At 50.9% G+C, this 12,781-nt stretch overlaps 1 protein-coding gene across 1 annotated transcript; it reads right to left on the bottom strand.

Annotated features, from left to right (window-relative positions):
- Positions 1 to 5,663: 5,663 nt before the first annotated feature.
- On the bottom strand, positions 5,664 to 12,127 carry LOC115641760. The gene is made up of 3 exons (XM_030545126.1): positions 12,073 to 12,127; positions 11,602 to 11,723; positions 5,664 to 6,697 (listed from the first exon to the last, which is right to left on the bottom strand). The coding sequence occupies exons 1-3, from the start codon at positions 12,112 to 12,114 to the stop codon at positions 5,989 to 5,991; spliced, it is 873 nt and encodes a 290-aa protein (XP_030400986.1). The 5' UTR covers positions 12,115 to 12,127; the 3' UTR covers positions 5,664 to 5,988.
- Between the last annotated feature and the right edge of the window lie 654 nt (positions 12,128 to 12,781).

Genomic DNA, 12,781 nt, shown 5'->3' with positions numbered 1-12,781 from the left:
GGATGGGTATAGTTTGCTCAGGAAGGATAGACAGGGGAAAAAGGGAGGAGGTGTTGCCTTATATATTAAAAATGTACACACTCGGACTGAGGTGGAGATGGACATAGGAGACGGAAGTGTGGAGAGTCTCTAGGTTAGGCTAAAAGGGGTAAAAAACACGGGTGATGTCGTGCTGGGAGTCTACTACAGGCCACCTAATCAGGTGGAAGAGGTGGATGAGGCTTTTTTCAAACAACTAACAAAATCATCCAAAGCCCAAGATTTGGTGGTGATGGGGGACTTCAACTATCCAGATATATGTTGGGAAAATAACACCGCGGGGCACAGACTATCTAATAAGTTCCTGGACTGCATTGCAGACAACTTTTTATTTCAGAAAGTTGAAAAAGCTACTGGGGGGAAGCTGTTCTAGACTTGATTTTAACAAATAGGAAGGAACTTGTTGAGAATTTGAAAGTAGAAGGAAGCTTGGGTGAAAGTGATCATGAAATCATAGAATTTGCAATTCTAAGGAAGGGTAGAAGGGAGTACAGCAGAATAGAGACAATGGATTTCAGGAAGGCGGATTTTGGTAAGCTCAGAGAGCTGATAGGTAAGGTCCCATGGGAATAAAACAACTGAGGAAAGTTGGCAGTTTTTCAAAGGGACACTATTAAGGGCCCAAAAGCAAGTTATTCCGATGGTTAGGAAACATAGAAAATGTGGCAAAAGACCACCTTGGCTTAACCACGAGATCTTGCGTGACCTACAAAATAAAAAGGCGTCATATAAAAAATGGAAACTAGGTCAGATTACAAAGGATGAATATAGGCAAATAAGACAGGAATGCAGAGGCAAGATTAGAAAAGCAAAGGCACAAAATGAACTCAAACTAGCTATGGGAATAAAGGGAAACAAGAAGACTTTTTATCAATACATTAGAAGCAAGAGGAAGACCAAGGACAGGATAGACCCACTGCTCAATGAGGAGGGGGAAACAGTAATGGGAGACTTGGAAATGGCAGAGATGCTTAATGACTTCTTTGTTTCGGTCTTCACTGAGAAGTCTGAAGGAATGTCTAGTATAGTGAATGCTTACAGGAAGAGGGTAGGTTTAGAAGAGAAAATAAAAAAAGAGCAAGTAAAAAATCACTTAGAAAAGTTAGATGCCTGCAAGTCACCAGGGCCTGATGAAATGCATCCTAGAATACTCAAGGAGTTAATAGAAGAGGTATCTGAGCCTCTAGCTGTTATCTTTGGGAAATCATGGGAGACAGGGGAGATTCCAGAAGACTGGAAGGGGGCAAATATAGTGCCCATCTATAAAAAGGGAAATAAAAACAACCCAGGAAACTACAGACCAGTTAGTTTAACTTCTGTGCCAGGGAAGATAATGGAGCAGGTAATCAAAGAAATCATCTACAAACACTTGGAAGGTGTAAGGTGATAGGGAATAGCCAGCATAGATTTGTAAAGAACAAATTGTGTCAAACTAATCTGATAGCGTTCTTTGATAGGATAACGAGCCTTGTGGATAAGGGAGAAGCGTGGATGTGATATACCTAGACTTTAGTAAGGCATTTGATACGGTCTCGCATGATATTCTTATAGATAAACTAGGAAAGTACAATTTAGATGGGGCTACTATAAGGTGGGTGCATAACTGGCTGGATAACCATACTCAGAGAGTAGTTGTTAATGGCTCCCAATCCTGCTGGAAAGGTATAACAAATGGGGTTCCGCAGGGGTCTGTTTTGGGACCGGTTCTGTTCAATATCTTCATCAACGATTTAGATGTTGGCATAGAAAGTATGCTTATTAAGTTTGCGGACGATACCAAACTGGGAGGGATTGCAACTGCTTTGGAGGACAGGGTCAAAATTCAAAATGATCTGGACAAATTGGAGAAATGGTCTGAGGTAAACAGGATGAAGTTCAATAAAGATAAATGCAAAGTGCTCCACCTAGGAAGGAACAATCAGTTTCACACATACAGAATGGGAAGAAACTGTCTAGGAAGGAGTATGTCAGAAAGAGACCTAGGGGTCATAGTAGACCACAGGCTTAATATGAGTCAACAGTGTGATACTGTTGCAAAAAAAGCACACATGATTCTGGGATGCATTAACAGGTGTGTTGTAAACAAGAAACGAGAAGTCATTCTTCCGCTTTACTCTGCGCTGGTTAGGCCTCAACTGGAGTATTGTGTTCAGTTCTGGGCACCGCATTTCAAGAAAGATGTGGAGAAATTGGAGAGGGTCCAGAGAAGAGCAACAAGAATGATGAAAGGTCTTGAGAACATGACCTATGAAGGAAGGCTGAAGGAAGTGGGTTTGTTTAGTTTGGAAAAGAGAAGACTGAGAGGGGACATGATAGCAGTTTTCAGGTATCTAAAAGGGTGTCATCAGGAGGAGGGAGAAAACTTGTTCACCTTAGCCTCCAATGATAGAACAAGAAGCAATGGGCTTAAACTGCAGCATAGGAGATTTAGGTTGAACATTAGGAAAAAGTTCCTAACTGTCAGGGTAGTTAAACACTGGAATAGATTGCCTCGGGAAGTTGTGGAATCTCCATCTCTGGAGATATTTAAGAGTAGGTTAGATAAATGTCTATTAGGGATGGTCTAGACAATATTTGGTCCTGCCATGAGGGCAGGGGACTGGACTCGATGACCTCTCGAGGTCCCTTCCAGTCCTAGAGTCTATGAGTCTATGAGTCTATGAATTCGGCCTCCCGACCCCAAGCCCCAGGCCCAGCCCCACTGACTCCATGGGGACGGAGCTGTGTCCTGCCAGGCCCAGCCCAGCTCTGCGGTGAGGGTTCCAGTCCCACTGATCCCCTGGGAGCAGTGCTGGCTCCTAGCAGGGCTGGTTTGGGGTTGGTCTGTGCTTTACAAACCCCATCTCTCCCCTGCATCTGGGGTTGGGGGGCTGCCTCTTTGCCCCTTACCCTGGGGAGGAGAGAGGGATGTGGAAGCCGGAGGCATGGTTGGCACACGGCACTCTGTAGGGGAAATGCCCTGTGTCCCATTCTCCACCCCCTGGATCAGCCAGTCCCCTGCCCTGGGGCTGGATGGGAGCTGGTGCACACAGGAGGAGAAAGGTCCTGTGTCTTCCCCTTCCCTTGGATCAGAACCAGCCCCTGCTATGGGGCAGGGACAGAACCAGACCTCCTCAGCTCACCAGCCGGGAGCCCCCATCTCCCTCAGGAAATCAGTAACGGGAGTGAAGGGAACACTTCAGTCGTGCTCCGACTGCCATCTCCTTTGGGGGCTGCTCAGTGCAGCTGCCCCAAGAGCTGCGACCCACCAGCACCTGCACTGTTCAGATGTACCCCCAGGGAGGTCTCTGACTTGCATGCCAGGGGCTGTGTCTGTCTCTCATTTTCCCAGCCACCCATGCCAGGATCCCCCATTTCCCCCTGTGCAGGAGCTCTGTGCACCCACCCTGTTCCTCCCCTCCCCCCATACCCTCATTTCCCCTCCCACCCGTGCCACGGTGGGCTAGTTCGGGGAGTCTGTCTTCACAGTGCTGGGTTTGCTGGAGCGGGGAGAAGATCTGTCCACCCCCTGTCTGAAGGGAGGAGGCCTGGGGAGAGCAGCGGGATGTCACCAACACATAGCCAAGAAATGGGATCAAAGCAAATGGTTCCAACTGGCAGGAGTGGCGCCAGGGTTTTTGGTGCCCTCGGCGCAGGGCCGGCTCGCTGGTCCCATGGCTCCGGTGGACCTGCCGCAGGTGTGCCTGCGGCAGGTCCACCAGAGCCGCGGGACCTGCGGACTGTCGCAGGCACACCTGCGGCAGGTCCACCGGAGCAGTCTGCCACCCTCCCAAATCCTGGCGCCCTAGGCGACCACCTAGGTCGCCTAAATGGAAGCGCCGGCCCTGCCAACTGGACTCATGGGTGAAGACTTGTGAGAGCTGCCGGGAACAGGCAGCGCTGGGCAGGAGAGAGGAAGGGCATGGCCCAGTCCAGGGCACGGCAGGCCAGCTGGGCTAGAGAAGGTCCCGTGTTTCAGCTCACAAGCTGTACACGGTGGCAGATGGGCCCCGGGTGACTCCAGCCCTGAGCAGCAATGAATCCAAGGCAGGGGAATGCCTGTCGGATTGGGAGGGGTGGGTGGGTCTGTTTCAAACTCTGTGCAAAGCATTTGTGTGTTTGTGCTGCACCTCCCAGGTGGGCTGGTGAAGAGGGATCCTCCAGGGCTCCCACCTTTGGGTGGAGCTCTGCCAGAGGGGTGTTAAGCTACAGGAGACTTTGAGGGATCACCTCTGGTTTCAGGGGCTGGGCAGGATGCCGTGTGTCTAAGCTGCCAGGGCAGGTGCTAGGCAGAGGGTCTGTTCCACTAGAGTGTGCCTGGGGACCCCAAGACAGGGTCTGGGCCTGGCTCTGTTCAGACTCTGGGATTCAGGGGCTGGGTCCCTTCACAGCAATGTGGTGAGTAGCCAAGAGGGGGTGCTCATCAGCCATGCACTGTCTGGCATTCCCCTAAGGGAGCTAGGGCACTCACCTGGGGGAAGTTGGGAGCACTCACGGGAGTGGGGAAATGGAGAGAGATTGAGCAGACAGGGTCGGAGCCCAGCTGGTGTGAACCAGCCCTGCTCCCTTGGAATCAATGGGTCAGAGCCCAGCTGGTGTGAACCAGCCCTGCTCCCTTGGAATCAATGGGTCAGATAGAATGCGCCAGGCAGATAGACAGAGACGTAAGGCCCCAGAAAGCTCTGAAGCTTTATTGGCCTGGCTCCTATGGCAGAGAATCAGCAACTTTGCCCTATCACCTCCAGTGTGAGACAAACCAGCCCCACCCGGATGGGGACAATGCTCCAGCCTGGAGTCTGCCCAGCCCTTGCCACCTCCCATCCCCCATCCCCATCTGGCCCAGCCTCATGTTCCAGCCCGCATTCCCCCCCTCCTCTCACCACGTCCCATCCCTGTCTGCTCCATGCTCGCCACATCCCTTCCCACCTCTGCCCTGCCCCTCGCCACATCCCACCCCCTGTCTGACCCGCCCCCCCGCCATGTCCCATCCCCCGTCTGGCCCACCCCTCCCCATATCCCATCCCCAGTCTGCCTCCACCCCTTGCTATTGTTGCCGGCAGATAACTGCCTGAGGCCAAGCAACAGCGGGGGCGGGGTCTGTCGCCTGGTGTGCCGCGCCAATAAACACACCAGGGTGGAGAAGCAAACCAAGTTTATTTGAGATCTCAAAGCGGTGCAGGGAGAATGACTCAGATCAAGCACACCTAAAACAAGCAGTCTGTTCCTTTATATCCATGAGAACTTTTCTCACTGACTAGCAATCCCCCGTTTTCCCTCCCTCTTCTGTCCAGCTGCAGCATTCTTTTCTTACACCTTTTTTTTGTTTCCCCCTCCCTTTTCCCCTTTCTACTGCAGAGACATGTATGCTGTATCTAAAAGTGGCCTTGAAACTTGCTTTAGCCTAGCTTCAATGTATTACAGCAGAGAACTGGCTGTTACAACCAAAAGCTAAGTGCTAACATTACATTTTTGCAACTATTAGTACATTCGGTTACACTAGGTTACACAAAGGGTTGAACATGGAGGAACATTGGTTCATTGAGGCCTACAACAGGAGGGCTTCATTGACACTTGTGGTCTACCCCCTTTCCGAGTTACCTAGGATTATGCCAGAGTGACACCAACACTATCATGCTCCCCATCTGCCCCATCCACTGACACATCTCATCCATGCCACCCTTGTTTGGACTCAGAGCTCCATGCTGGAATTGCACCCACATGACACAGATAGAGCTGCAGCACCACATAGAGCGAGAGAGATTGCCGGGCAAATCCAGGACTGCTGTAGCAGGGTGGTGGGCACCCTAGAAATGAGAGCAAGGGGGAGCTATTGCCACCCCCCTGGTATCTATGGAGATGGCTAGATAGGGGATGTGACAGAGAGACAGAGGGGCATGTTAGGGAGATGAATTGACTGGTGTGTTAACTGGTTGTATCCCAGCCAGCCAATTCATCCCCACTGGGATCCCATCACTCGTGGGCTCTCTGTGGCATGGCCCCCATCTCTGGCACCCCCTTGAGGCAGGGGTTTTGGCTGAGGATTTTCTCCTCACAGCTGGCACAGCCGTTGTTATCACACTTGTACATTGGGGCGTTTTGGATGGTTTGCCAGGTTTCCCACAATGCCTTCTGCTTCTGGGCCTTGTCTTGTGGGTAGACCTGCCGGAAGGCCAACGCCCGGAAGTTGTTATTGATGGCACCAAAGACCCCGTCCATGAGGTCCCGGATGTATAAGCAGCTTGAGCTGTTAAGGCAGGTGCCCAGGCACGGCGAATTCTTGGTGAAGAAGATGAGGCAGCTGTTCCAACCACAAGGTTGGTCCGGGGACCACTTCTGGTAGCAGTTGTTGCCGCATTCCTTGCCTGGGACATGGGTTTCTGGGCAAGTCCTCTGGCCCCTGGTCTTGTCCAAGAGGCGGGAGATGGGGCTGATGCCATTCTGGTCTGGGCTGAGCAGCAGGAACTCAGAGTGCAGGGTGGGCTTCTTTTTCTGGAACTTGGGCCGGGCAGCCACAATGTTCTGGCCCTCAAACAGCTCCTTGCTGTCGAGTTTTGCCTTCATCTCTTTCAGCTCCTCCTCACTCAGGTACACCCTCAGCTGCTGCTCGTCGAGGAGATTACACGCTGCCTGAGGCAGGCTCACTGCGGCTGCGTATTGGCTATTATTGTCAGGGCGAAAGCTTTGTGGGGAAAAGAGGAGAGAGTCTGGGTTACAGATTCATAGAGTTTAAAGCCAGAAGGGACCATTGTGACCATTTAGTCTGAGCTGCATGGCCCAGGCCAGAGATCCTCCCCCAGGGATCCCTGCCCATGACTCTTGTGTGAGCTAGGGTGGATGTTTGAGAAAGAGACACCCAGCCCTGGTTTAAAGACTCCACATGATGGAGAAGCCACCACGTCCCTTAGTAAGTTGTTCTACCAGTTAGACATTGCGCCTTATTTCCCCTCTGAAATTGTCTCGCTTTAGCATCCAGACACTGGATCTCGTTCTGCCTCTATCTGTTTGACCGAAGCACCCTCTGCCATAGGCACTGACTCCATGGATGCTCTGGGCTGGAGCTCCCATGGAAAAAAAATAGTGGGTGCTCAGCACCTATCAGCCACCCATCAATCGGCTGTTCGGTGGTGGGTGGGAGGCACTGGGGGAGAAAGTAGAGCTGGGGCAGAAAGAGGCAGAACAAGGGTGGGGCCTTGGGGGAAGAGGCAGAGTGGAGAAAATGAAAGTCGGTGCTCGTGCTCTCTGCTGTCAGAAATCTCCTCCCCACGCAGATACTTACAGACCCTGGTCAAGTCATGTCTCTTGGCCTTCTCTGTGATAAGCCAAATACACTGAGCTCCTTTAGTCTCTCTCTAGGAGATCCAGACCTCGGATCCATCTTTTCTGATCCCTTTCCAATTGTTCAGCATCCTGTTTGCAGTGTGGACCCCAGAACTGGATGCAGTGTCCCATAATGGTGTCATTAACATTGTATACAGAGGTGATACCACCTCTCTGCTACCCAATATTCCTGTTCATCCAGCCAAGCATTGCTTTCGCCCCCTCAGCTCCAGCACTGCACTGGAAGCTTGTGTTCAGCTGGCTTCCACTGTGACCCCTGGATGCTTTGCAGAGTCGACGCTTTCCAGGAGACAAGCCCCATCCTGTACTTGTGACCTGCGCTCTTTGCTCCTAGGTATCTGACCAGGCACTGGGCTGTGTTAAAACATCCTCCCTTCTCTGGGTCTCAGCCCCCCACACCTCCAGACACCCACACATTCCTTATGAGGGGGCATTGGGTGAGTGGGTAGTGAGGGAAGATGGGACTCAGAGTGGAGGGAATACAGCTTGGCATACATGAACAATGACACGGGCAACCCTCTAGGAAAAAGGAAAGACACAAAGGCCTTTACACAGAAGGAAGCGGAGCGGATCAATGAAATAGAGAGGGAAGAGAGGTGGCACCCAGGCATCTGGTTGTGGGGGTGGGAGGGATGGAAGGAGACCAGGGGTGTGTGAACTTGGCTGACAAGCTAGGAAGGCTGCAACCGCCATGTGCATGTGTGTTTGCATATATATATGTTCTTGTCCCAATACTATATATATATATTTCCAGATCATTGATACAGATTTCAAGTAGTATCAGGCAAAGAACAGAGGCCTGGGGAATCCCACTGGAACAGTCCCCATTCTCTGAGGATTCTCTCTTTGCAGTGACGTGCTGAGATCTATCAGTCAGTTTTTAATCCATTGAATGTAAGCTACATTGATTTTGTAGAGTGCTAATTTCTTTTATTAGAGTGTCACATGAGACTAAGTCAAAGCTCTCACACAGGCAATGTCTAGAATGTCAGCATGACAAGCTTGGGAATTTTGGTAATATTTTTATGATTTTGATGAATGCCTCAGTTTCTCTCTACTTTGAATTGCTGTGCATTGGAGTGTAAAGAGTTAGAAAGCAGCTTTTGGGGCAGAGCAGGAGATATCAGGTGCTGGGTCATACAACTGTCTGGGGTGGTATGCATGGGTTGTTAACTGGCTGAAACAGAGCCATACCAGTGGAGGATCCAGAAAAACAGTGGGAACCTCAAGGACAGACCAATTGACACCTAACAATGGGAATCTCTGTTAGGCAGTACATGTGAACTCAGCAGGGCTCTGCCGGAGGACGATGGGCCAGGAGGTGACAGGAAGCTGGGATGGAAGCTGCCCTTTGGAGAGACACAGCAGCTCTTACCTGGAATGACAGAGGCCTGGTAGATTGATCCCACTGAGTGATGTAGTTAAGCTAGCCTATGCCCTAGTGTAGCCAGCGTGAGGTCGGTGGACGAACTCTTCCATTGACCTCTCAGGGAGGTGGATTAATACAGAGATGAGAGACCCCCTCCTGTTGGCGTAAGTAGTGTCTACACTGCAGCACTGCAGAGGTGTCCCTGTAGTGTTTTAAGTGTAGACAAGCCCAGAAAGATGGGGCCCAAATGGATTCCATGGCAGCTTGGCCGGGTACAGCCCTGACGTCAGCCAGTCTGAACTGTGTCATAACCTTCACTCCTCTGTGCTCACCTACGACCTGCCCAGTGCTGGGCTCCCAGTGACTGCTAGACCCTGCTCTGGGTTGCAGAGGCTGCCTGGCATTGCTGCAAAGACTGGCTGAGATACATGTGACCCTGAAGACCATCAAAGTCTCTGACCGGGATGGGGTGAAGCAGGAGGGCGGGAGCCCAGGGGCTCAGTCTCAGAGGTAGGGAGGCCGTATGGCCTGCCTTTAAGGAGGAGTGGGACCCCTTGGGGGGCTGGCACACTGTCAAGGGACTGTGTAAAAGCTGGGGCTGTAGGCCATAGGGCTGGCTTGCCCGATTCCATTAAGCTGTAACGCAAGGAACCTACAGGCTGTATCCTGTCAGACATTAGTTTAGGCAAGTTAGCATAAATGTAGTCAAGTATCGTCGGCCTGTGACACAGTTAAATGGTCTGACAGTTACCCTGAGATTTTGGGGAACTAGGAATAGCAGGAGTTGGAACACGATACACAGCAGCTGCAGGAACATGGACGTGAGAACCACAAATTTGCTTGAGCACGAGGTGACGGGTATGATAATGAGCTAAAACAGCATGAATATGTATCACTGTGTTCGCCTATGGGATAAGTGCCCCCTCATATTATCAGGGTGAGGATGTTAGATTTGGGCATGGAAGGGTGAGCATAAGCATGAATATTCATGATAGTGCGCAGGCCCTATAATAGGGCAAACCACCATGGGGAGGGCTGATTTTTCCATTATTCGACCTTTCAGCTCTATTGTTATCTACCATGAACCGTGTGCAGCGAGGAACCAGCACCTGAGCACCATCAGACTCATTCGGCTTGCCAGAGACGGAGCGGTTCTTTGTCTCTCACCACCAGATCCTCGAGGAAGGTTGTGAATATGCAAACCTAAGAGCTCATGCATAGAATGATACCACAGGTATCCCCAATACTGGATTAATCCTACCTGTCTATGTGGCTTGGAGCTTCTCTGGCTTTTTCACTGATTTTAATCAAAAGCTCCAAGACTTGGTTTTGCCTTCAGCATGAATGTCCATGCCACACACCTTGAGGTTCCCTACAAGATATTGAACTTCTTGGTTTTAGTTGTGTCTAGCTTGATTCTGGGACAAGAACCCTTTTACTCTCAGCCCATTCATCAATTGGCAACGAATACAAGTATTACGAACCATTAAAAAGTATCAGGCAACAGATTTAGCACCCATCCTGGGGAGCTGTGGCAGTCAGCACAGTGATCTTTATCAACCAAACACCCAATCTCCTCCTAGAAGGATACTGAGTTTGTTTCCCAAGACCTGTTTCTGCACCAATTCTCTTTCCACCCTTTAATGCTTTATTCTTGGTGCCCTGTATGAAGCATTCTCATGATTCTGCCCAGGGTCAATGTCAGAGGAAATGGGGAGACACACTGAGTCACTGGCATGGTGTGTGTGTGTGTACGTGTGCGTGTGTGTGTGGAATGAGAACTCTGATATCGAGGCGAGGGGACAATGGAGGCACATACAGATTTTGCCCAGGATTGGTGGTTGGGTACCAGCCTATACTTCCCCAGACTGCCCCATTTACTCTTTGTAAATACAGGCACAACCTTATCTCCCCTCCCCCTGATCCGCTAGAACTTCCCCAGGGTTCCAGGTTGTGTTAAAAATCTACATCAATTGCTGAGAGAGCTCTCAGCCAGTTCTTTTTAGACTCTTGGGTGCAAATTATCTGGTACTGATTTATTTCAAAGGGAGTGTATAGCAAGCACATGACTATTGCTCATCAAAATATTTCAGACAGAACAGTTTTCCTTAGGAAAAGGCTGACTCAAAAAAAACTAAAGGTTTCCAGGGAATACATCGATTTTGTGTAATTTTTTGATGAAACATAATCACAACAATTTGTTTAGATTGAAATATTTGGTTACAATTTTTTTTTTGCTTTTGTTATATAATGTTATATTACTGTTGATAATATACTAATGAAAAAATCTGGATTTTTATATATTATATTATATTATATTATATTATATTATATTATATTATATTATATTATATTATATTATATTTATTAAACATAAAAGTCAAACTGCTAAAGCTGAAATGGAAACCTTATGAACTTACTGAAATGAAATAGTTAGATATGGTCAAACCAAAATCTGTTTTCAATTTTTCCAAAACAAAATTTGGAATTCCCATTCTGTAGAAAATTTCAAATTTTAGTTCTGATTCAAAAGGAAAAAATATAGAAGTTTCAGCATTTCCGATGGAACTGGAATTCCAGTTTCTGACCAGCCCGTCACACAAGTAATGAGACCCACACCTCCCTTTCCCAGTTCTGGGCCCCATCTCCCCTTACACCCCCAGAATCATCCCTCTCAGCTCAGGGCTCCCTCTCCCCCCTGTTTCCCCAGAATCACGCCCTCCCAGCTCTGCTATGGACTGAGCCATTTATGCCAGATAGAAAGCCACTGAGGGCAAATGTGAAGGATCTTCCCCCCTTTTTCCTTCGCTTTCCCGCCCAGGGAGGGCAGAGGGGTCACAGTCAGACGGGAAATGCCCCACTGGAGCCTCACTCACCTATCAACATAATTCACAATCACTTTGAGTGCGTCCGGGTTGATGCTCCTGGTGGTCTCTGGCCCGAAGCAGAGGAGAAGGGGCAGCAGCAGGATTCCAACCCTGGGCATCCATCCTGGCACCTGCACAGGACCCCACAACGTCAGTGCCCCCAAACCCTGGGCACAAACCCTGAGCCCCCCGACCCACATTCCCTAGCTCCTGCTGCATTACCAACAGGAGATGGGGAAGAGAAGAATCCCCTGGAACTTCATGGGTGGGGGGGAGGTGTAGGTGAATGGCAGAGGGGACCCACATGGGATCACTTGGGGCAGGGGCCAGGTGGGCAGAGGGATCACCCCTTGGGCTCCGTGGGCCAGGAGGTAGGGGAACAAAGGGGACTCACAAGGGTTTCCATGGGCAGGAAGAGGTGGAGGGGGGACTCACAAGGATTTCCATGGGGTAGGAGGAGGCAGGGCAGAGGGAACTCACCATGGTTTCCATGGGGCAGGAGCAGGAGGTGCCGTCACTCATTGACAGATGCTCACACCAGATCCACAGAGATGGGCTTTCAGCCGAGTCCCTCTCAGTTCCTCTTTATACTGTTCGCCCAGCCCCTCCCCTGCCCCACTGATCCCTGTGGGGTGAGGGGCAGGTGAGGCAGCCTCCATTTCCCGGCTGTGCCAACAGCAGCTGCTGGGCTGGGCAAGAGGGGGGCGCCCTGGGACCAAGGTGTCTGTGGTTTGCTGCAGAGCTTGTCTCCTGCCCTGAACACGGACCCGGTTCCCGAGCTGGCCTGGCTGCGCCGCAGGGGGCCCTGGGGAGAGACAGGATGCTGGGGCTGACAGCCCAGGCTTGGCACCATGGAGGCTACAGGCCTGGTCCTGTGGAACTGTGCGGGGCCTTGGGGCCTGACCCACTAATGGGTGGGCAAGGGGTGCAGGGCTGGGGGGCGGGGCGAGGAGCTGGTGGGGAGTACAGCTGAGGTGAATAGATTCTCAGGAGGGGCGGGGGAGGGCTGGGGCCAGTAGCCAACCAGCACCAGGCCCAGTCCAGCCCAGACCATCATCACGCTGGGATGGACTGGCCAGAGCTCCCCATTGCGCCGGGCGCTGCCCAGACACAGCGTGAGAGACAGTCTCTGGCCTGAGGAGCGCGCCCCGACTAGTGCTGTTAAGGGGTTAAGTGGGTGTCATCTGGT

Source organism: Gopherus evgoodei, unplaced genomic scaffold, assembly GCF_007399415.2.
Source record: "Gopherus evgoodei ecotype Sinaloan lineage unplaced genomic scaffold, rGopEvg1_v1.p scaffold_35_arrow_ctg1, whole genome shotgun sequence".
NCBI lineage: Eukaryota > Metazoa > Chordata > Testudines > Testudinidae > Gopherus > Gopherus evgoodei.
This window is presented reverse-complemented; position numbering and strand designations above follow the sequence as displayed.

Bases quoted from the DNA above. Each gene is read 5' to 3' on its own strand.
- LOC115641760 (XM_030545126.1), bottom strand. From the start codon at position 12,114: ATGAGTGACGGCACCTCCTGCTCCTGCCCCATGGAAACCATG. The intron at 11,724-12,072 runs GTGAGTTCCCTC...GGTCCTGTGCAG, and splicing joins CCTGCCCCATGGAAACCATG to GTGCCAGGATGGATGCCCAG. The intron at 6,698-11,601 runs GTGAGTGAGGCT...TTCCCCACAAAG, and splicing joins ATTGTGAATTATGTTGATAG to CTTTCGCCCTGACAATAATA.